Below are 23467 nucleotides of genomic sequence, written 5' to 3' on the forward strand. Positions count from 1 at the left end.
CCTGAGTTATCATTGAAAAGTACCATGCATATATGGCTGTGGACATCATGAAACCTTATAATTAATATATCAGGCTTCTACTTCAAAGCCAGTATGTCCAAATCCTCTTGTGGGTGTGGGTGTTTGCAGGGAAAGTCTCCATGCCACAGCCTTCTTTCTCCCAGAAGTTTCACACAGCAAATTTGGCATGCATGTAGGTCATGGCGGTAGCCTGGAATGTATTATGTGTTGCGTCTAATCCAAATGGATTCATTTAGGAATTTGATCTGTGAATTCCGATATAAACTGTCTTGATTTGCACCTTCGGGTCTAATGATCAGGTCAGAAAACAGTTATCTACGGACTCTCACATTTCCTGAATATTTCACTTAGAGCTCTGAGCACATGACCTTTTGCCATTCTCCATCTTTCTTGTGGTCAGAGAAACTGGGGAGGGGGAGAACATTTCACCATATTTATGCAGTGGAAAGAATATTTTTTTATCATCTATCTATCTATCTATGCATGTTAACGCTGCAAATGACAGCAACATAAATTGTATTGCCAGCCTGGCCATCATTTGATGTCCTCCACAATAAGAGTTTCAATCTTGTCCATACTTCTTTGGGAGTGAGGCCTCTTGGGCTCAAGGAGACTTACAATGGAACAAACCCAATTGGCATCAAGGTGTAAGTCTGTGTCCTATTCTTAGTTGGCATTAGAAGAAGAAGAAGAGTTTGGATTTGATATCCCGCTTTATCACTACCCGAAGGAGTCTCAAAGCGGCTAACATTCTCTTTTCCCTTCTTCCCCAATTACAATCTTGGTGTAACTTCCTTCTTAATATATGCACATAGATTATGGGGCAGTGGTGATCTTTCCATGCTTCATCAGACCATACTGGAGTTGAGCTTTCTTTTGTCATGTGGCACTAGGGATGCTGCAACTGATCTAGTAAACTTCAGTAGGTGATTTGACTCTGAGTTTTAGCCGTCTTCAGCTGAGATGACTTAATTGAATTCTGAAACTCTGTGTGTGCATCATACATTTAAAGCACATCCACAGAAACCCATCCACACACAAAACCACATTTCCTTCCACCCTCATTTCCAGGAGCTCAGTTCAGTCCTGTATTTCCATGTGGCAGTATGTTCTGGTCTCACCAGAGACCCAACAGGCTCCCTATACTAGACTCTTCCTTGCTCAGATTGTATGTGATCCAGGCAATTCTGCAGGGCTGCATGGTATCCTTCCATTATACTTTAAAATTTTATTTTAAAAAAAAACACTTGCAGGAAAGAAATATTACAATGCAGTTTATTGGCAATAAAGATCATGCAGAAAAATGAACAGTGAGAAAAGGATGAGCCTCTGCAATTTTATTTACAATAAGCACTAGCAGACAGAAACCAATCAAGGTGAATGTGCTTGCTAAGTCACAGATTCCTTAAAATCTTCAACAGTGTGTAAATTCTATTCAAACTTGTAAAATTCATCACTTTGCAAAGCAACCCAACCAAGAAGGCAAATATGTGTTCCACTTAGGTGCTGCAAGTGGTATGTGACCTAAAGTCAACTATACTGGAATGAATATTGTGATGTTGATGAAGCCAAACTCTATCATTGTCCTGGGCAATCATGAAAATTAAAAAAGAACCAATGCTGATTGATCGGAGCACTTGCTCCTTTTGTTTATTAAACAATTTCCTGTTTTGACTGTGCCTGTGCCACATGGTGTCAGAAGTGGTTTGTAATCATTCAAAATAAATGAACAGTGCAATCCACAATATGTCTATTTGTAGTAAAGACCCCTCAGTTCAAGGGGACTTACACTCAGGCAAGTGGATATAGGATTCAGTGGATATAGTACAGCCATTTACCTGTGACTAAGTCCTACTGAACATAATGGGGCTTAGTTCTGAGTAGATGTGCATCAGATTGCACTGACTGGGATATCAGATGCCTTTTATGGCAAAATTATTTTTATATATAAAGTGGTATTTGATATTCCCAGTGGCACCTTGGCTGGAGGGTGGTATACATTGTATTCCACACTTCTCAATGCTCCAAGAGATCAGTACACAAATCTGCAACTGGAGCAATGGAATTTCATAGCAAAAAACACAGACTTTAAGGTTACAATTCCACAGTGTTACACATTCTAAAACCCTGTTTGTAACTGTACATTCAGTTGCTGCCTAAAGTTTAGAACAAGTCATTAGAAGTAGGGATTCAAATGTGTCTTTTGAAGTGAAGCTATGATCTAAAATAAATGTCATTCCTTGACATACTCAAGTTTCCTAGGGTGGTTTTTTTTTCCTTTGAAAAAAGGAGCACAACCCAGCCAAAGATTAAGCATTTTATCAGCCCCTTTCATTTCAGTGGGCAAAGTTGAATCACATCCTTAACTCTCTCACTGAAATCAGCAGGGCATTAAAGTGTTCTTGTTTTGTTTTTTTGCAGTAGGAGCATGCCACAAAATGATTGCAATATTACAATGGGATCCAAGTGTTGTGTTATTTGCCTTCAATGGGGGAAAAAATACCCCAAATTTGAAGTAAATTTCCTGCTGGTTCCTCTCTTCCAAACAACTGGAAGAGAGACAGCAGCCGATGCAATTTGATATGGGTGCCTCGATTCATTCACACTGCAAGTGGTTCTGAATTCTTGCACTGCAGCCAATGTTAACAGTGTCAGAGAGAAGGGGGGAAACAGGCATTGAACGAAAGAGGTATACAAAGTGGGAGATGCGCTGCTCTCTGGTCAAGTTTCCTCTCATTTATTTCAATGAGGTAATGGTGGTGTTAATCGAGAAATATAGCCTTAAGCAACAGAATCTATCCACTCTAGGCTAGGGGGCACAGTGGAAAGGCATTCTTCATGAATATCCACTGCATTCCTGTGTGTGATTATTTGGGGGGACCATTTCTCCCATCATTTAGTCAAGGACAACTAGCACGGAGGCTGGGTGTTGCTGCGGGCAGTTAGAACAAATATGAACATTTTCTAGAAGTGGCTGAACTTGTGTGAGTGTGGCTGCTTTCCTTTTTATCTGACTACTTTCTTCCTTGATGACGAAGTTGTTGAGCTGTATTTCACACTCGAGGAGCCCCCTCCCCCTCCTGAACTCAGCCCCCCACCAAAGCCAGAGCTGTAACTGCTCCCTCCTGCAGCGACTGCACTGCTCATGCCATAACCACCACCACTGCCACCACCCATTCCGAGATTAAGGCTGCCACCTCCACTGCCACCACCTCCTCCTCCTCCTCCTCCACCACCACCCAGGGAAAATCCTCCGCTGCTCACTCGGCTGCCGCCGCCGCTGCCAAAGCCATAACTGCTTCTGCCCATGGTAGAAGAGCTGCTGATCACCGCTGGGGGGAAAAAAGAGAATTTTACTGAAAGATGCTCCAGAGAAATTCTCCAAGCAAATGCCACTACAGGTACATGCAAAGTACTGCAAAGCTCACTGGGTAACCTTGGGCCCTTCACTGCCTCACAGCCTAACCTAACCCACAGAGTGGCTGTGAAAATAAAATGGGGCAAGGGAGAAGCAAGTAAGCCACCTTGAGCTTTTGGGAGGAAAGATGCAATAAAATAAATGTAATACAGTGGTGCCTCGCTTAACGAATGCCCTGCTTAACGAAATTTCCGCTTAATGAAAGGATTTTTCGAGCAGAGGTTGCCTCGCTAGACGAATTCATTTTATGAAAAATTCAACTAGCGAATCGCAGTTTCCCATAGGAATGCATTGAAAGTCAATTAATGCATTCCTATGGGGGGGAAATTCAAAAAAAATTCAATGCATTCCTATGGGATTCGCTAGACGAATTTTTCGTTATAAGAAAAGACCTGTGGAATGAATTAAATTCGTCTAGCGAGGCACCACTGTATATCCATTTGTTTCATGACTGAGCACTGCTGAATCAGACCGAGGATCTGTCCAATTCAGGACCCCATTGAGTGGCCAAACCAACTCGTTTCCAATTTATTTCCCTGCCTCTGATACATTACTTATCATAAGTGTGTGTGTGTGTGTGTGTGTGTGTGTGTGTGTGTGTGTGTGTGTGAAATACCCTCCTCAAATTATTATTTTTATTTCACTTGCCTTCTTGTCAACTTGCATTTTTGTTCCCGCCAAAATTTGTGCCCCTTTTTATACTCCTCATTTGGGCAAGGCTTACATTTTCCCAAAAGAATCCTTCTTGCCTTTTATTCCTTGATTCTGCTTGTTAACCACACTGGCATCCCCTTGGACTTATTTACACCAGCCAGAATGAGAACACCTATATCTTTCACCAGATCCTGGGCAGCACTCAGGATTACTTCAAGGGTTGCCTCCTTTCTAGTTAGATTACTCCTAGGGTGGCATCATTTATTGTATCTAGAAATGTGATCTCTCTGTTGTAACCTGAATGCATTTTGGTCAACCTGTGGGTATCTGGTAACTCATAATTACAACATCCACTCCTCGCTTCTCCTATATATATATATTTTTCATCTACAGATCACCATCAGACTTTTGGTTTGAGATGTGAGGTAATGCAATAGTACAGTCCTGGTACCAATAAACTTTTAAAGTAAATTTCCATCCAAAGAGATCCTATAGAGAAATATATATGGGTATAATGTCTGAAAGGGGCTTTGGCAAGGTATGGTATGTAAGAAGCATCACAGCCAGGGGTGTACACATAACCACATGTTTTAGTATTTTTAAAACAATACAAAAACCTACTAAATCTCTTTACTACAGTCAACAGAGGGGATGAGTACAAACACCACAGGGAGGGACCCCTCCTTCAGACTGTCTTCGGTTTCTGGAAGGAAACTATTTTCTGCCTTCAGTCAAAGTTGCCCACTTGGAAGCTATGAAATTTTGTTCCCTGGAGGTTCTTGATGGGGTACTTGCCAAGGTGTCTGTTAGAAACCACACTATACATTCAAAACATATTTAACACACATAGCTTCCCCCAAAGAATCCTGGGAACTGTAGCTCACCCCTCAGAGAACTAAAAGTTCCCAGCACCCCAATGAAACAGCATTCCCAGGGTTCTTTAGGAAAAGCCACATGCTTTAAATGTATGGTGTGGATGTGAGATTCATAGCAACATAGGAAGCTGCCTTATAGTAAATCAGACCATCTAGCTCAGTACATTGAGTGGCTGCAGCTCTGTGGGATTTCAGTTTAATTCAGCTTAATCTGCTATCTGGAGATGCCAAGGATGAAATCTGAGACCTTCTGCACACAAAACAGATGTACCCCATCTAACCTATTGCCCTTCCCAGTCCCTTCATTCGTCCCAACTTTATGAAGTTCTCAAAAGAGCCTTCGGAAGTCCCACACTATTCTAGATTGGGAGAACTTCAGCCCAGAGGTAAACTCTGTGGGGGAGAGTGTGGTATCATGGACCTTCACAGTGAAAAGTAGTATAACTAAAATACTTACACATGCTTACAGGGGTGGTAAGTTCTCCAGACATCCTAGTGAGAGAAAAACATTGAAGGCAAGTCAGCCAATCATTCAAGGATGAAATGCTTTTGAGCAAAATGATTAAGGCGTGTTACAGGACATTTGTCTGAAACAGTGCCCTGGCAAAATAAATATGTCTGCTAAGTCACAAGGACAGTTTCCAGACACAGAGCAAGAAACTCTGCCTGGCATTTTAGTTACTCATTGGGGAGAGATCAGACATGGAGGAAGTTAGGGCCCCTGGTATCTTGCCTACAAAAGGGGATTTCCTAATAAATGAAGCTTGCCATCCAAGGACAAGAGAAGCTGCATGTCTCTCCCTGCAACAAAACCTACTACAGGGCCCTCCTCTAAATACCAGTCCTGCATCTCCATAACTTAGACCAGGGGTGGCCAACTCCCAGGAGACTGTGACCTACTCACAGAGTTGAAAACTGGCAGTGATCTACCCCCTTTTGGGGGGTTCAGGTCAAAGTTCTTGAGCATTTTTTAAGATGGAGGAAGGCCCATTTTGGGGGGGTTCAGGTCAAAGTTGTTGAGTTTGTTCTGGGAGGAGGTGAGATGCTGAGCTTTTTTTTAGGGGAGCCACAGTTGTTCAGCTTCTCTGGGGGGAGCCAATGATCTACCAGTGATCTACTTCAGACATCCAGTGATCTACCGGTAGATCACGATCTACCTGTTGGACATACCTGCCTTAGACCAAGAATGGGGAACTTCTTGCCCTCCAAATATCATTGACTCCAATCATTCCTAGCGAGCATCAGACATGATGGGAGCTGTAGTCCAGCAACATCTGGAAGGCCTCACTCTATAGCCTGGGGAGGCTCAATGGTTCGTTTACATTACCAGGATTAGTCAGGCAGCATTTCCTGCCCTTGCCCATCACTGGTGCCATGGCAGGCAACACCTCCCACCCTAACTTGGGTTGTTGGTGTAATATTACATATTGCAGGTTTCCATGTTGCACTGGCCCAGCAGTCCTAAGGCAGAGACAGGCAACTCACAGCCTTCCAGATGGTACTGGCCATAAGTTTATTATTTGCAAATGCACAGTAATGCCCAGCGCCTCACCATACATACTGTGAGTGGAGAGGGACCTTTCCACTCAGAATATATTTTAGACCCGCTACAGGAACAGGAGATACTGCTCTCAGGTGAAACTGCATATTGTTCTTTGAGAAATTTCCCTTTTTAAAAAGGAATTCATGTGCCCGACTTTCAGACAAAATATCCCATCCTCCAATACTTGAAAGTGGGGGCCTCTGGGAAGTGACTGTGAGATTGCCCTTTTCCTCAACCAGGTGGCTGTTCTGACATGTTAACTAAACGGGAGAAAGGGACACAGGTTTGGTTTCAGCTTGTGGGAGGCCTCACAGGGCCGGCCCAACCATTGGCCAGGATGATGCAACCACAGTAGGGTGTGTCATTTCAGAGGGTGAAACTTAATTTTGCAATCTTTTTTCAGTGAGCGGTCTTTAAAATACGTTTTTTGGTGTGAGGAATTCAAACCTGCTATTATTTTTGTGTCTGGACAACATTTAGCTTGGTAAGTCTACATTTGATTTAAAAAAAAACTTTCGGAAAAACAAAATTCCTCATATTTGGAATTTGAAAAATTCAACACGCTCTCCCAGCAAATACTGGGAGGTAGGGATTGTTGCCACACAGACTGCTCTATTCCTCCTAAGCTAAGCTCTCAGGTGCAGTAGAAGCCAGCCAGCACTGAAATACAATTCAACTGCCGGTCCAATTGGCTTCTGTACATCAAATTAGGGAAGGCAGTCAGCGTCTTGTCCAGGCATAGGCAAACTCGGCCCTCCAGATGTTTTGGGACTACAACTCCCATCATCCCTAGTGTCAGGGAAGGTTCTAGCAGTGAAACTTCCCTGACTACCGAACTGGAGAGGCACCGAGGCTCAGACAGCATCCTAGAGCCATTACTGCAATCTGAGACAGACACTCAGGGGGAGGGGGAGGGAGAAGTGTCCAGCGGGGAGACAGCCCGACCTTTCAAGTTCGCGCCTGAATTGAGACATTCCAGGACACGTAAGCGTAAGGGGAGGAGATTCAGAGTCCCACGGTTGTTATCCTGGGGGAGGAGCAGGCGAAGGGCATTGGGGGAATCTTCTTCGGACTAAGCAGACATGTTTCCTTGAAACTTTATTGCACTTGTACATATATTATGCACCAATAAAAGTCTTAAAGGCAGGATGGCTGTGGAACTCATCTCTCAACAGTAGCCAGAAGCAATCTGTGACACCTAGCTAACAGGATCAGTGGTCAGGGATGATGGGAATTGTAGTCCCAAAACATGTGGAGGGCCGAGTTTGCCTATGCCTGGTCTTGTCTATCATCTCAGGAAACAAAAGGCCTTGGACCCACCCCCTGGAGGCGTATGAAGAGGGGTGGCTTGTGAAGAAATGGGGACTCTGATTTGGTAAGCAGATGGGCAGTGCACACCATTTTGTTTCCCCTGTTGCTACTGTCCTAAGCCATTTCATTATCCCTGCCTCTGGGGATTCTGCAATCACAGCCTCAGAGTGAAAGATCGACAGTGGTTTCTGGGGTTGTTTGCCAGCTTCAGGCTTAACCATTTCTCACAATCCTGGGGTGGAGGACATACCAGTCGAACTAGTGGAACCAGTGCTCTGCCTCTGAGATAGTCTACATTACATGGTTGCTGCCAATGTGCGGTTTATCTCAGATCCCAATGGGAAACCTTTTGCCACTGGCTGGGACTATGGTGTAAGTCCATGTAATCACCCCTGACACTGCCATGCACACTCCCTCTCCCTTCCCCAGTTGCAAAACCTGCCCCCGGGGGCCAATTAATAACCCAAGCAACTTCAGCCATGGAGCAATCACCAAATAGCTCCCTCAAGTGGTGAGGAATGACCAGGAATGAAAGGCTGATCCCTTTACTCATTGAGCAAGCTTGCAACAGGAGTCATACTTGGAATCTGTTTTGAATGCCAGACGTCAGCCTTAGGCACATAAACAAATAATAATAAAGACACAGGTCTCTCTAAGCATGTGAGAGCTGGACCATAAAGAAGGCTGATCGTCGAAGAATTGATGCTTTTGAATTATGGTGCTGGAGGAGACTCTTGAGAGTCCCATGGACTGCAAGAAGATCAAACCTATCCATTCTTAAGGAACTCAGCCCTGAGTGCTCACTGGAAGGACAGATTGTGAAGCTGAGGCTCCAATACTTTGGCCACCTCATGAGAAGAGAACAATCCTTGGAAAAGACCCTGATGTTGGGTAAGATTGAGGGCACTAGGAGAAGGGGACGACAGAAGACAAGATGGTTGGACAGTGTTCTCGAAGCTACGAACATGAGTTTGACCAAACTGTGGGAGGCAGTGCAAGACAGGAGTGCCTGGCGTGCTATGGTCCATGGGGTCACAAAGAGTCAGACACGACTAAACGACTAAACAACAGCAACAAACATGCACAGAGTACCTGTTTTTCACCATTGCATAACTGTCAGTAGGCCTTTCATGCCCAAGATAGGGGCTAAGAGACCCTTTTATGAATAGAGATTCCTTTTATGAATAGTCTCTAAGTAGCATTATGGTGTGGGTTTTTATTTTTAAAAAAATGCATTAGATACGTATCTACTAATAAACAGAGACTTACTTATATGCATGTAAAATATTTGTGCATGTTATGCATTTGCATTTTTAAAATCCACCCTGTGTTATAACCTGCTTCAGCTAATATGAATGCAAATAAAATGCATGTGGAAACACAAAATTCTATGGCATATGCATGCAATGTTACTTATGATGTGCAACAGCAGGCAATACTTCCTAAGTATGCACATAGATATTGGCTAAGAGATCCATTAAATATGAGACATTTTACATGATTGGATAAATGCCATGCAAATGTATCTGTGTTTCAATGCCCACATGAATAAATGTAATAAAAAGCAGGAATAATGGGTGCCACCACCTGAATGATTCTCTTGCAAAATCCCAAACTGGGCGAATCATGGCATGTTCTGTGTTCATCAACTGGCTGATTCCTATCGTTTGAAACCCCCTTCTAACTGTTTTCTGAGCTACCATGATGGTGTAGTGTGTCCATGAGTGTTCTGCATGGTATGGTGGAATGTGGGGGAAGGATCAGTCTAAGCTGAGATATTTCACTTCCCACACAGAAATGGCTACAAAATATCTCTCGTAGGTTTCAGCTACAGGAGTAGGGTGACCAGATTCAAATACAGAACAGAGTTCTTTCATTTGTTTTGTACAGAGTCCTGTACAACCTTTGATAGTTGTACAGAAGAGAAAACGTTTGAATGAGAGAGAAAGGCCTCTTGTACTAACATAACCTCTCCTACACAACCATTAAAGATATAGAAACTAACTTTTTGTGTGTGGAAGGGGGGGGTGCGCCTGTGTATCTGGTTCCCTTGGATAAGAGGGAGTATATATTGCTGGTAAGAAGAAGAGTTGAAGGTCAGAGAGGGCAGGTAGGGGCAGGAAGCCCAAGTGAGGGAGAGGAGGCATCTAAGGAGCAGGGGATCCTGGGGCAGCGTTGCTGAAGGAAGAGAGCATGCTAAGTGAGTTGGACTTGTTGGAGGAAGCAAAAATCTGAGGGGAAGTGGGACAGAGGAAGCATCAGCTTGATGGCAGGAAGAGCCAAAGAGAAAGGAGGCCCCAGGTATGGTCTTCGTAACAGGAGATCAAAGAATGGGCAAGCAGGAGAAACTGGGAGGCTAAGATCACAGACCCAAGGCAGGGGTCCCCAAACTCACGTCATCGAGGGCAAGTGCCACCAGCGCTGATTGTGCTGCGGGCCGGAGCGTGTGGGAGCGCACACCCATACGCATGCACACACGTCATTTCCAGCGCACTTCCGGTTCGCCAGAACACTGGAAATAGCTTGTGCGCATGCGCATGGGCCTCCTCTGGTCCGCAAGTGCTCAGGAAATGACGCTTGCGCATGCACACAAGCTATTTCTGATGCTCCAGCGACCCGGAAGTGGGCAGCCGCGCCGCATCACACCGTTAACAGCGGGGGTCGCTGGGGGCCACATAAAAGAGCCTCGCGGGCCGCATCCGGCCCCCGGGCCTTAGTTTGGGGAAGCCTGACCTAAGGCAACACTGAAGGGCAAAGAGTCGGTAGGTAGCATTTCACACCCAGATGTGAACAAACCAACCAGGCATATCTTTGCTGAAGGTATTTGATAGTTATACAAAGCCAAATATATAGTTTTAGGGTATTAAAATATGTATAGATTTGAATATGGACACTCACACCGCAAGTATGCAGCATTAGCTATGTTGTGTCAAATGCATACATGCTACAGCACCAGGTATGAAATGAAACCATCGCAAGATGGCACCCACCTGCATTCCTCTCCTTCCAGCAGAGTTCTGTATGTAGCAATCTCAATATCCAGGGATAGTTTGACATTCATTAGCTCCTGGTAATCCCGCAGTAGGCGTGCCAGCTCATCCTTGGCACTTTGTAGGGCATGCTGCAGATCAGTGAGTTTTGTTCTGGCATCTTTCAGGGCCCTTTCCCCTCGCTGCTCAGCATCAGCAATAGCTGCCTGGAACTGAGCAATCTGCAGCAGGTATCAGAAAAGTCAAATAGTAGCTTCCTAAAGTGTTCATTTTACATACACCATAATATGTAATATTGCCTTGTCAGTGTTACTTGTAGATAGTTCAAGAGCCCACTGGCCACGAATCAGCTCTTTCCATACATCTGCAGAGACACCTAACCCTGTTTTCATGAAGTGATAGCAGTTTTCCGCATAGTCATACCTTGGTTCCCATTTTGGTGTCAGAATGGAAAGGGCCGGCTGGAGGCATTTTGCAGGACTCATTGTGGCACCGGCTACTGTTCAAATACCTTCCCCATTGATGAGTTGGATTAAGGGGTGGGTGGTATATTCATGAATCTGGCAGATGCCATGACATGTTTAGGAATTGTAGGTTTCTCAAGAGGTCAGTCTAAATATTCTAGATCAGGCATCCCCAAACTTAAGCCCTCCAGATGTTTTGGCCTACAACTCCCATGATCCCTAGCTAATAGGACCAGTGGGCGGGGAAGATGGGAATTGAAGTCCAAAACATCTGGAGGGCCAAAGTTTGGGGATGCCTGTTCTAGATGATAGTCTGGATTGCTGGCCAGATAAACATCAAACTGAAATATATATATAATTTTTTTTAAAAAAATTGTCCAGTAGCACCTTAGAGACCACCCATCAATCACCCATCTCCTACTAGCCTCCTGAGAAAAACCCCACCCCACCCTCCCACTATATATAAGGGTCTGGTGACTTCTGTTTCAGTGTAGCTGAAGAAGTGTGCATGCACACGAAAGCTTATACCAAGAACAAACTTTGTAGGTCTCTAAGGTGCTACTGGACATTATATAAATATATATATCGACTGTGTCAGACCAACACGGCTACCTACCTGAATCAAATGGAAAGGCAATCAATTTAAAGTGTAGCTCATAGAATCCTCTGTGAATTTTGATTATTTTCTGTCTTAAGGATATCTATGGTATGTATGTATGTATGCATGCATGCATGCATTTACTTACACACACACACACACACACACACACACACACACTCCTGCTCCAAGGAACTCATGGGCTGCCCAATACAGTTCCTAGGCAGTTTCCCAACCAGGTAACTTACAGGGCCAAACTTCTTCTTTTCAGGAGTAGTTTGGAATTATATGCCCAGCTTTAACTTAAAATATCTTAAATTAGCATGGATTTAATGTGTCAAATACCAATACATTATTTTAGTATCACGGTGCATGAACAGACGTCCCCCAGGGGACTGCAGGATCCATGTCTGGCTCTCTAAAACCCTTTGCTTAAATGCAAGTCTAAAGTAAAAGTAGCTGCAGCAAGCGCAAATTCAGTCAGGGTTGCAGGATTTGTTACCTTGAATTATTTCCCATTACAACCCCAAAGCCACTATTAGCCATGAAAGTGAATCTATAGCAGTCGCTGTCTTTTTTTCTCTCTTTTGCAGCTATTTCAATCAAGGGGCTCAGGAGGAAAAGCAGAAGTGAACACACCCCAGCAGGACAGAAATAAATTGCACCGTGTCCACTGAGGTTTTCAGTGCTGAGCACCAAGCAGCAGCCACCAATATTAGGCCTGATGACACTTTTGAGAAGGGTTCCTAGCTCCTATTTTAGTAAGTTTATAGTGTGAGAGAGGTCTGGAAGGGAAGAATGGTGGGTGGTGGGCAACTATCAGGAACACCTGTCTGTGGCTGCTTCCAGGTGGGTGTTTATTGTAGGATCAGCACTACTCATACACGCAGGTTCTCTGCAGCACCCACACCATGTCGCTGACGTCAAAATGCTAGCCCATATTCCCCCGCCATGTGCATCATCAAGATGGCAGAGACTGAACCTGCAACCATGTGTTCTGCCGTTGAGCAAAGGCTCCACCCAGCCTGAACTTGCAAGAAAATACAAATTGAATAAATAATAAAAAGAAGAACAAGAAGGAGGGGGAATGAAATACACACATGCCATAGATTCAGTCGTTGCTATATTAAAATGGTCCCCACCTGTTTCTTAACAGCATCAATTTCTGATTTTAATCTGTGGATCATTCGATTCAGTTCTGCAATCTCGTTCTTGGTGATCTTCAGGTCATCACCGTGGCCAGCTGCTGTACTCTGAAGTTCCTGAAACTGCAATGCAGAAATACATTCTTCAGTAACTGAGCTACTTTAAGCAGTACCAGTTCTAGGATTTAGGAATGGGCAGCTTGGTTAGGCTCTGGAACTCCCTCCCTGGAGAAGCGAGACTGGCTCCCTCCTTGCTGTCCTTCTTGTTTCAATAGGCTTTTGAGAATGGACTGCTTTTAATGAAAGTGTTGGTGCCGTGCTGTTTTTATTATAATAAACCTCAAAGTGGTTTGATAGCTTCCTTGGTAGCAAATGCTTGAATTTTTTACTTTTGAATCTATGCTGCATTGTCTGCACATCTTTCTGTGGTGCTTCCCCAATGGTTCTACGTTATTGCCATTTGGAGGAGGACAAAGAGGAGCCCCAAATATTTGTGGCACATGCAACAATTGAAATCGAAGCAGAATGTTCACCCTGAAGCTTTTTCCAGACACAAATGTCATCGAAAGTGGGGTTGCAGATATAATCGCCGTCATGCCGCCATGAGCAAAAAATAATCATGAATGCACAATGAAGAAATATCTCTAGGGTCCTATGAGCCTCTTGGATGCTCCCATATCAAGAAAGAATGGCAGTGCTATTGGGTGTAGTAGGCCTTTTGCTTCTCAGAGGCTTTCCACCAGTGGTTGACTTTACTCTCCTCCAGATCCAACTCCAATTTTAAAATTAGGAATTGAGATCCAATTTGGCAAACATTCCCATGAAAATGGAACATTTTGGATTTAAAAACTTTTTGGTCTGCAAGTTCAACTTGTTTTCATTTGCCTCAGGCTTCTCTGTTGATTGAAAAAATAATAATAATAGTCTGCTGGGAAAACAGTCGAAGTGAGCCTCCAGGGTGATAGGGACCAATCTATACGGTATCTCAAATTTTAAATTTTAGGTTCTCACGTGTCTATGCATTTTGCTTAATTTTAATTCCGAAGCTGTTTGCTGTAGATTGTTTTAAATGCATATTTTATTCTAGTGAAAGTTGTCCTAGATGTGTCTTTCAAGCTGGTCTTTAACCGTAATAAACAAATGACTGAAAAATAGGGCCCAGGTGCCTCTTAGTCACTGAGCGCCAAAGATAAAGGATGCAGAAGGTCTCACCTTGCTTTGATACCAAGCTTCTGCTTCGGCCCGGCTCCTGTTAGCAATGTCTTCATACTGTGCTTTCACCTCAGCAATGATGCTATTGAGGTCTAGATCTCGGTTGTTGTCCATCTGTAGGATAACGCTGGTGTCGCTGATCTGTCCCTGGATCTGAGCCAGTTCCTGCATGAGAAAATAGGTTCTTAGTATCCGTCCACCCACCCATCCACAAACTCGGGGATTTTAGGATTACAGCTGGATGAAAAACTTAATTATTAAGAAGTGACTAAATGAGAAAACCTCTCCATGACGGGACCACCACAGGGAGGCCATCTTTCTCTGCCTCTGCATGGCAGTTGGTCCACACGAAAAACCTTTATAATGTGTGTACCAGCTCAAAATACAGACCAGGCCTCCACTATGTGATTCATCGCCCATCCTGCTGCCCAACATTCCTGCCAATGGATGGCAGTGGTGTGGAGATAAACCACATGGGGGGCGTGGAGGACCACCCACGTGTTAGCCCAGGACATATGGCTTGCTACTAATGATAATGTAGAATTATGCAACAGAAGTATACAAGAGACTTAGCAGAGTTGAGCATCATGTGGCACATTCTGCCAAGACCTCTCCCATTTTAGAGCTATGCCTGGTTATGAGTCTCACATCAGCATGGGTCACTGACCAATGCCAAGTGCAGGACGCCTTTGCGCATTCATGGCCAAAACTTGGCATATGTCTGTTTGTGAGCCCACTATGGCAAGCCTCAAATCTGAAATGGATTCGAGGAGTTTAGCTGCTCTCAAATAGCAGGAGGAACACCGCCCCCCCCAAAAAAACCATAATAATTCTGAAACGATTTCTTTAGGGTTGCCATATTTGTAAAAAAGGGAAATCCGGACACCAAAGTTTTTGAGCTTTGTTGAAAGAAATCCGCCAAATTCTACACTTCTGACATGGGTTGCCATACGTATGGATTTTCCCAGACATTACAGAGATTTCATCACAGACACTTTTTTGATGGCCAAATCCCGGCTATGTCCGGGAAATTCTGGACGTATGTCAACCCTAATTTCTTAGCACTCTTGCATGTGGAACAGCCACTAGTTTCAGGCATAATATGTGTGGCAGCCATATTATAAAAAGTGACTCACAGTGAAATTCTACACACACCTACCTACCTGGGAGTTAGTACCACTTACTTACTTAGAATTATACTTGCATAGAATATCCCTCTCATGCATTCTTCTCTCTGGCTAGACTCTAAATAACTTTTTTGTCCTTCATTTAAAGTAAAGCACTAAAACAGAGATGGGGAATCTGTGGCACCTCCAGAAGTGGATGGACTCCAACTCCCATCAGCCCCAGCCAATGGGCAGGGGTGATGGGAGTTGTAGTCCAGCAACATCTGGAGAAACACAGGTTCCCTATCCAGTTCTATAAAGAACCATCTGATCCACAGCAGAGTTTATGTTGTGACATGCAAAGGGGACTCCTGTGTATTCACGATTCCCTATCAGATGTTTTCCTTTGAATATAGAGGGCTTTCCCCATCACATAAAATAACTGGGATTTTATTTTATTTTTATTTTATACACTGCCCTACACTCAGAGGTTTCAGAGAACAAAATCAAATGTCTAATGCATGTCAGATTTTGTCCCCTTGTAAGGCTTTGCCTGATAAGAGCATCTGGTTTTGTTTTCATTTTGCCCCCCTTGCTGTCCTGCAGTATCCCATTTCTGATTCCTATCACCACTTTGTGAACTGATGGAGAGATAACTCTAAAACAAATATTTTAGAGCGCCATCAATGCAATATTGAGGGTAGTTCACTCACAACTCCCATGATTCATTCCTAGGTCTGTGCAAAATTCAAAAATGACTGAACCAGGCTCACATTTAACTCCCCAGCAGACCTATGAAATGTTGTCCTCCAAAATCTGCCAAGGAGCCAGTCACATGTCCCATTTTCAACTATTTTGAAACTATTTTCACATATTTTGCATGTGCTCTTTCTCACATGAGTCAGCCCACTTCTTTCGGCAAAAAGTAACTTGGCTTCCAGCTGTGAGGACACAGCCTATCAGATTCCACATTACTCTGATTTCTTTGAATCAAGAAAGTTAAGCACTTACTGCCTCAAAGAGGGCTCTCAAGAAGTCGATTTCATCTCTCAGTCTATCACCTTTTGCTTGCAGCTCTATTTTGTGCATGAAGGAACCATCCACATCCTGAAATAAATGCAGTGAATTCATGTTACATTAAACATGGCTAGAGCCAACCTAGAAGTCATAGACAGCTATTGGTCTTCTCAGCCCAGTAACATCTACTCTGATTGGCAACAGTAGAGGACTTTCCCAGGGGCATTAAAAAACCTTAAAGATACTGGAGACTGAACCTGGGACCTCCTTCAACCAAAGAAAGTCTTTTCCATGAAGTTCTGCATTATTTTCCAACATGCGTCTGGAAGCTCATAAACAGGACACAAAGAAGGCAATGCTGTTTGTCCCTAGAAGTGGTGATCCACTTATGTGCTTCTTCTGTATTGTGGAGGTTCCTGTTAGCCATGCTAAAGCATATGCAGAGCTTCACATATATTATTTCACTATTTGTCACAAGAAATCTGTAAATTAAGCCAGTACTATTAGCCTTACGTTGCAAAGGTTTGAACCAAGGGCCAAGGGCCTCCTGACTCAGAGCCAAGTATCCCACGAATCTACTCAGAAGTAAGGCCCATGGAGGTCAATAATGCTTGCTTTGAGGTAAGTGGGTATAGAATTGCAGCCTCAATCAGTTGACTACATCTACCTTTCATTGATTATTGATAATAATAAAGCCAGTAGGCAACTATTGGGGAAACAGCCACCTGAGCTGGAATTTGAAACCCATTTAATCTGGACTCCACTAAGGGCTGAGAAAAAATGTTATTTCCCCTCGAAAATAGTCTCCTACTTATTGTTGCCTTTAAAAAAAAAAGTCACCTTCTTGATGCCAACAAAGTCATTTTCAGCCGCAGTGCGCTTGTTGATTTCATCTTCATATCTATTAAGAGAAGAAACAGATTTGGACTCTTCTGAGAACAAGGAGAACTGAGGGAGAGGAAGAATAGCAAGAAAATGGTTCCTTCCTTTGATGCGATTCTGGCCCAGATGAGTAGGTTAATTGCTACTTACAAATCTGGATTGCAACCTTACATACTAGTGTTAAATGTATTACACAGACATAAGTTTCACTGAGAGCTATTAGGAGACACTCCGATTCCTCTCAAAGGGCTACAATTCACAGTCCATCCCTCTTCCTGGGAATTGCATCCCATAAGGGAAGTAAAATGTCTGCTAATAACTCTCTGCAAACTACAATTCTTTAACAAACTACAATTCCCAGAATTCTAGGGGGTAAGGTTATGACCAGGCACCCCCAAACTGTGGCCCTCCAGATGTTTTGGGACCACAACTCCCATCATCCCTAGCTAACAGGACCAGTGGTCAGGGATGAGGGGAATTGTAGTCCCAAAACATCTGGAGGGCCGAGTTTGGGGATGCCTTGTTATGACTGTTTAAAGTGCTTTAAAGGTAGATGGGGCCTAGATTACACTTGTTGGGTTTTGCTGTAGGCATGCTGTGTGTAGGCATGTGTGTGCTGCATATATGTGAGGGAGTGCATCATACAACAATATTCTTCAAATCCGCCAAGTCAGAGGATAATGACTATCCCATCTGTGTGGGTGGGGGTCCTAAAAGTCTGCCTCAAGTGTCTCAGTCCCATCTGCCTTTAATGCAGTTGTGCCCCATACTTTTCTACCAACACACTTTCCAGCAGGCCAAGGAGTCATGAATATATATGACAGAATTTGCCGCTGCAAGTTTTTATGGCTCCTTTTGTGAGCCAAGCTGCATTTTATGATCCTGTAAATACTTGCTTTAAATGCCCTCATTTCTTTAATATGCAATGAAAACTTCTCCAGCCTAAACCACAAGGTGGAATCCACGCCAAGAAAAAAGAAAAAAAAGATAGCATTGCTATGAGGCCAGAAAACATCTAGATTGCATCTTCGGCTCATTCCTAATGCTGGATTGACGCATGACAGACCACTGAGCTCATCAGAGACCTGAGATGGCAGTAGGATGGAATTTGCCACTTGAGAGGAGCCTGCTGGATCAGGCCAATGGCCCATCTAGTCCAACATCCTTCTCTCACAGCGGCCAACCAGAAGCCTAAGGGTTTCTCATGGGGCACTCTCCCCATTTCAGACAGCAGCAACAGAATTCTTTTTTTTAAAAAAAATGCTCCTAATCCCTACATTAAAAAAACAACAACATCCTCCTTGCAAGCAGAAAATAAACACAGCATATAGAGAGCCAGGCTATGCTACTTTTCATAATACATGTTCATTTTCTACTTCCAGGAAGATTTGTTTTGGTTTATATTAAGGGGGGGCATTAAAAATGGGATCACACACACACACACATACACTCCTGCAGACTGAAATGGTACATTCCATGCCACCTTTTCAAGGTTTTCCACCCTCTTATTCTGCTGCATCGATGAGTATGCTGAGTCTTCTTACCCAAGTAGGCCCTCATGGCTCACTCACCTCTTTCTAAAGTCTTCCACCTGATCCTGCACATTTCTGAGTTCTCCATCCAGCCTCCCACGATCACCGGTCAGGGTATCCAGCTGTCTCCTGAGGTTAGCAATGTAAGCCTCAAACATTGGCTCAATGTGGATCTTAGTACCTGTGCTGCTATGTTGCTGTAGTAGGTCCCATTTGGTCTCTAGAACCTTATTCTGTTGCTCCAGAAACCGTACCTGAAACCCATCAAGAGAACCATGTTGTGTAATGTCATAGCACCACCACCACAACAACAACAATTTGTTGTTGTTGTTGTTGTTGTAGTTGTTGTGGTTGTTGTTTATACCCCGCCCTCCCCAGCCAAGACCGGGCTCAGGGTGGCTAACATCAGGTATAAAAACAATTGATTAAAATACAACTTAAAAGGCAGCCTCATTTCATTGGAAGCCCAGATCAAAACCTGTTTGGGGGAGAAAACGTCAAATCTTCACCAAGGCCAACTATCCAGACTGGTCCTACGTGGGCCAGAAAAAAGCCAGGGAAGTCCCCAAATAGGGGTTCCATCACAGAAGGAAAATGAAAGAGGGAGAGGGGATCAGGCTGATTCCAAGCCAAAGGCCAGGCGGAACAACTCTGTCTTACAGGCTGAGTCAAAAGCATAGTGGAACCAGAGCCCAGTCCTTATTACACACTGATCAATGAGGATTAGCTGCACTCGTCAATGAATCCCCCTAAATCATCAAAGACCCTGGAGATACACATATTGGAATGGATTAAATTGCCGTGCAAACCCTTGAATGTTTCAAAGTTTTCAAAGCACTTACAGCACTCCTGTAAGGCAGAACAGTATTATTGTACACATATTGCAGTGGCAACGGAGGCTGAGACAATGGTGGCTTGCCTAAATCCACCTCTCTGAGATGAAAGGAGAACTGGCAATTTTCTGGCTCACACTCCTGGCCTCTCCACTGTACCAGCATCTCTCTAAAAACATCAAGAGGAGGATGCAGCAAGCTTGCCTTTGCTTGTGTTGGTGGAATCCTGAGGCCTCCTACAGCAAAGACAGGTAAAGGTAAAGGGACCCCTGACCATTAGGTCCAGTCGTGACCGACTCTGGGGTTATGGCGCTCATCTCGCATTATTGGCCGAGGGAGCCAGCGTACAGCTTCCAGGTCATGTGGCCAGCATGACAAAGCCGCTTCTGGCGAACCAGAGCCGCATTGGAAACGCCGTTTACCTTCCTGCCGGAGCAGTACCTATTTATCTACTTGCACTTTGACATGCTTTTGAACTGCTAGGTTGGCAGGAGCAGGGACCAAACAACGGGAGCTCACCCCGTCGCGGGGATTCGAACCGCCGACCTTCCGATCGGCAAGTCCCAGCCTCTGCGGTTTAACCCACAGTGCCACCTGCGTCCCAAGATAAGATTCAACTAATCAATTAATCATCATTGCTACAAATAAAGGGAATTCAGTACCCCTCCTTTTTGTGAAACATGATTCTAAACCAATGGTAGCCAGCCTTTCCGACAGGAGTCCCATAAATAGTACTGCCAAATGACCAAAAACATGCCTCCTCTCCCATTCCTGGACTGGTCTTCTGCCTGTGACAGCAGCTTGATCTTCACCAAAATATGACAGTCTTAAAATGAGCATGCTTTTGCCTCCAGGATCTTCTTGGAGGCTCTTTACTTATGAGCAGTCAACCTGTATGCTACTGTCATATCAATCTACCCCCACCTAGTCCTAAAATAGCTGTCCTGTTGAGAGCACTTAGTGGCCCAGGTTGCCAGCTGACCATGGCAAAACAGATGTGCTTTGGGCTTTGAACAGCAGCTTCGCAAGCAGAAATTTAGTTTCCACAGCATGGGGTGTGTGGATATTTTCACCAGCCAAAATCTCACATAAAGGTCCTGTTAGACAAAACTTAAGTGGCTAGTTGAAAACTGGAAAGGTAGCAATCCTACCAAAAAGTCAAGCCCAATGTATTACATAACATCCTAGTAGTGTGCATGATAGTATATATGCAACTTCGGGGTGTTTTGCCTCTGAGCAGGAGGACAAGCAGAAGCACAGCATGGGAGAGCCAGGAATGTAGGCTAGCCTTTATAGCATAGCCATGCTCACAGACCACCCTGCTTCTCTCCAGGAGTGTGTCAAAAAATGCCCTGCTACTTCTGCCCCTCCCCATGCTACAGGCTGGCAACTCAATCTAAACCAGGGTTCATCATTCTCAGCTGGCATAGCCAATGGATAGGTGGCTGGTGGGAGGTGCAGCTCACAACATGTGGAGCAGGGGGCCGGTCCACTGTCCCTCAGACCTTGTGGGGGGCCGGACTATATTTTGGAAAGAAAGAAAAAGAACAAATTCCTATGCCCCACAAACAACCCAGAGATGCATTTTAAATAAAAGGACACATTCTACTCATGTAAAAACATGCTGATTCCTGGACCATCCGCGGGCCAGATTAAGAAGGCCATTGGGCCGGATCTGGCCCCCGGGCCTTGGTTTGCCTACCCATGATGTGGAGGATACCACATTGACTACCGCGATCTAAATCCATAACATCTATGAACATGAACACAAATGCTCTTGCATATAACAGTGACTCAGGCTTGAAAATGTCTTCTACTCAAAATAAGACCCGCAACCTTATCCTAAGGTTTGTTGATGGGGATGGGGTGTGGCAGCTGCTTTAACAAGGCAAACAGCTGGAGAAGCAGCAGCAGCAGGCAAACCCACACTATGCTTTAATAGTCATTCCCTCTTCCTATGGGACTCTGGGAAATGTAGTCCTGTGAAAGAGATTCGTGATACCTAACAATCTACAATTCCAGACATGGTTTGTGGGAAACCACAGAGGTAGTCAAACTGAAACCTTGGTTGGGAAGAATGATGCCTGCATTCTGATTTCATCCAGCGTACCCTTGAGTGGCCCATCCCTTTCTTGCAAACTCTACCACAATGTTGCGTTTAACTGACTCACCTTGTCAATGAAGGATGCAAACTTGTTGTTGAGGGATTTGATCTGCTCCCTTTCTTGCACGCGCACTTTTTGGATCTCTGGGTCAATCTCTAAGTTGAGTGGTAACAGGAGGTTGGAGTTGGTGGTCACTTGCTGGATGCCCCCAGGAGGAACTACACAGCCCATCCTTGGACCACCACCAAAGCCCCCCATTCCTGATCCACCTCCACCAAAGCCTGCAAAGGAACCACCTCCAGCTCCATACCCCCCAACAGAAAACCCTCCACCACCAAACCCGCCTGCACCAAATCCACCACCACTACTCATTCCACCACCCCAGAGGCCTCCAATTCCACCTGCACCATGACTAATGGAGCTGCTTTTGTTAACTCCTAGGCTGTATAGGCTTCTGCTCCCAAAGCCACCCCCTAGCCCCCCACTGCTTCTGCCACCCCGGGATAAAGAAACTGACGTGAAGCTGCCTTTCGTCCCTCCAGGAATGGCAGCAGTGGAAGAACTGTAGCCCCGGGAGATCCTGACCCCACCCCCAGACCTGGAACTGAATTGCCTGTTCATTGTGTCTTATTCAAAGTATAGGGGAGAAAAATTAGCAAAGACCTATTATGGAAAAGAGGGAGAGAGAGGGAGAAAGAAAGAGAGAGAAGGACGCCAGACCCCTCTCTGAGGTTGAAATTCTGTCTTCTCTCCCTATATATACACACATATGTATGTTGAGGTGGGCTTGGCTGGAGTTAGGTAATTAATCAAGAATAAGCTCGTTAGTGGGCTGGGCTATGTTTGGCAGCAACAGATTTTTTTTGATTTTTTTTTTTAAAGTCCTCTAAGTGTTCCTTTGAAGTGAAGCAAAGCACCAAAATTGCTTGGCTTGCAGGCTTTAATGGCACAAAAACTACACTAACAAATTAATTTTCTCACCACCACCTCCGCACCTCAGCCAAATAATAATAAATACACCTCTGCAAATGGTTCTTTTCCCAACTATTTTTTTAAAAGTTGCTTTAATTGTGGATTATCCCTCTTCAGTATCTTACTTCAAAGCTCCCTATTTTCCCCTCCTCACATCATTGGCTTGAAATCCATAGTGCCTCCGAGAGCTATGATTAATCACCTGAGGTGATTCTGGTTCCATTCTCTTTTTTGCTCTCTTCATTCTCTTTTTTGCTCTCTAGCCTGAAATTACATTCATCTTCTTTTGGAACAAGAACAGTACATTTATTAGCCCAAGGCCAGTTCCAGCAGCTGCCCTGGGCAACAGCATTTGCTGCTCCTGCCGCTGTAGTTGAAAGGAGAGCCTTTCCCCAGGAACCTTGAGACATGTGCTTATTCACCAGTGAAGGCTGTGAAGGTCCTGTGAGTGCCTGGAGGCGGTTGGAGGATGGATGGCTAACAGATTGAGATTGAATCCTGACAAGACAGAAGTACTGTTTGTGGGGGACAGGAGGCGGGCAGGTGTGGAGGACTCCCTGGTCCTGAATGGGGTAACTGTGCTCCTGAAGGACCAGGTGTGCAGCCTGGGAGTCATTTTGGACTCACAGCTGTCCATGGAGGCGCAGGTCAATTCTGTGTCCAGGGTAGCTGTCTATCAGCTCCATCTGGTATGCAGGCTGAGTCCCTACCTGCCTGCGGACTGTCTTGCCAGAGTGGTGCATGCTCTGGTTATCTCCCGCTTGGATTACTGCAATGCACTCTATGTGG

At 44.5% G+C, this 23467-nt stretch overlaps 1 protein-coding gene across 1 annotated transcript; it reads right to left on the reverse strand.

Annotated features, from left to right (window-relative positions):
- Nucleotides 1-1282: 1282 nt before the first annotated feature.
- Nucleotides 1283-22439, reverse strand: LOC118081540 (keratin, type II cytoskeletal 6A). The gene is made up of 9 exons (XM_035108034.2): nucleotides 21773-22439; nucleotides 18808-19022; nucleotides 17195-17255; nucleotides 16349-16444; nucleotides 14232-14396; nucleotides 13017-13142; nucleotides 10813-11033; nucleotides 5426-5460; nucleotides 1283-3353 (listed from the first exon to the last, which is right to left on the reverse strand). Exons 1-9 carry the CDS (start codon nucleotides 22325-22327, stop codon nucleotides 3028-3030), a joined length of 1800 nt encoding a protein of 599 aa, XP_034963925.2. The 5' UTR covers nucleotides 22328-22439; the 3' UTR covers nucleotides 1283-3027.
- Nucleotides 22440-23467: the final 1028 nt, after the last annotated feature.

This window comes from Zootoca vivipara, chromosome 2 (assembly GCF_963506605.1).
Source record: "Zootoca vivipara chromosome 2, rZooViv1.1, whole genome shotgun sequence".
In the NCBI taxonomy this organism is placed as follows: domain Eukaryota; kingdom Metazoa; phylum Chordata; class Lepidosauria; order Squamata; family Lacertidae; genus Zootoca; species Zootoca vivipara.

Bases quoted from the DNA above. Each gene is read 5' to 3' on its own strand.
- LOC118081540 (XM_035108034.2), bottom strand. From the start codon at position 22,327: ATGAACAGGCAATTCAGTTCCAGGTCTGGGGGTGGGGTCAGGATCTCC. The intron at 16,445-17,194 runs GTGACTTTTTTT...CATTTATTTCAG, and splicing joins ACTTTGTTGGCATCAAGAAG to GATGTGGATGGTTCCTTCAT. The intron at 3,354-5,425 runs GTAAGTATTTTA...TTTTCCCCCCAG, and splicing joins TACCACCCCTGTAAGCATGT to CGGTGATCAGCAGCTCTTCT.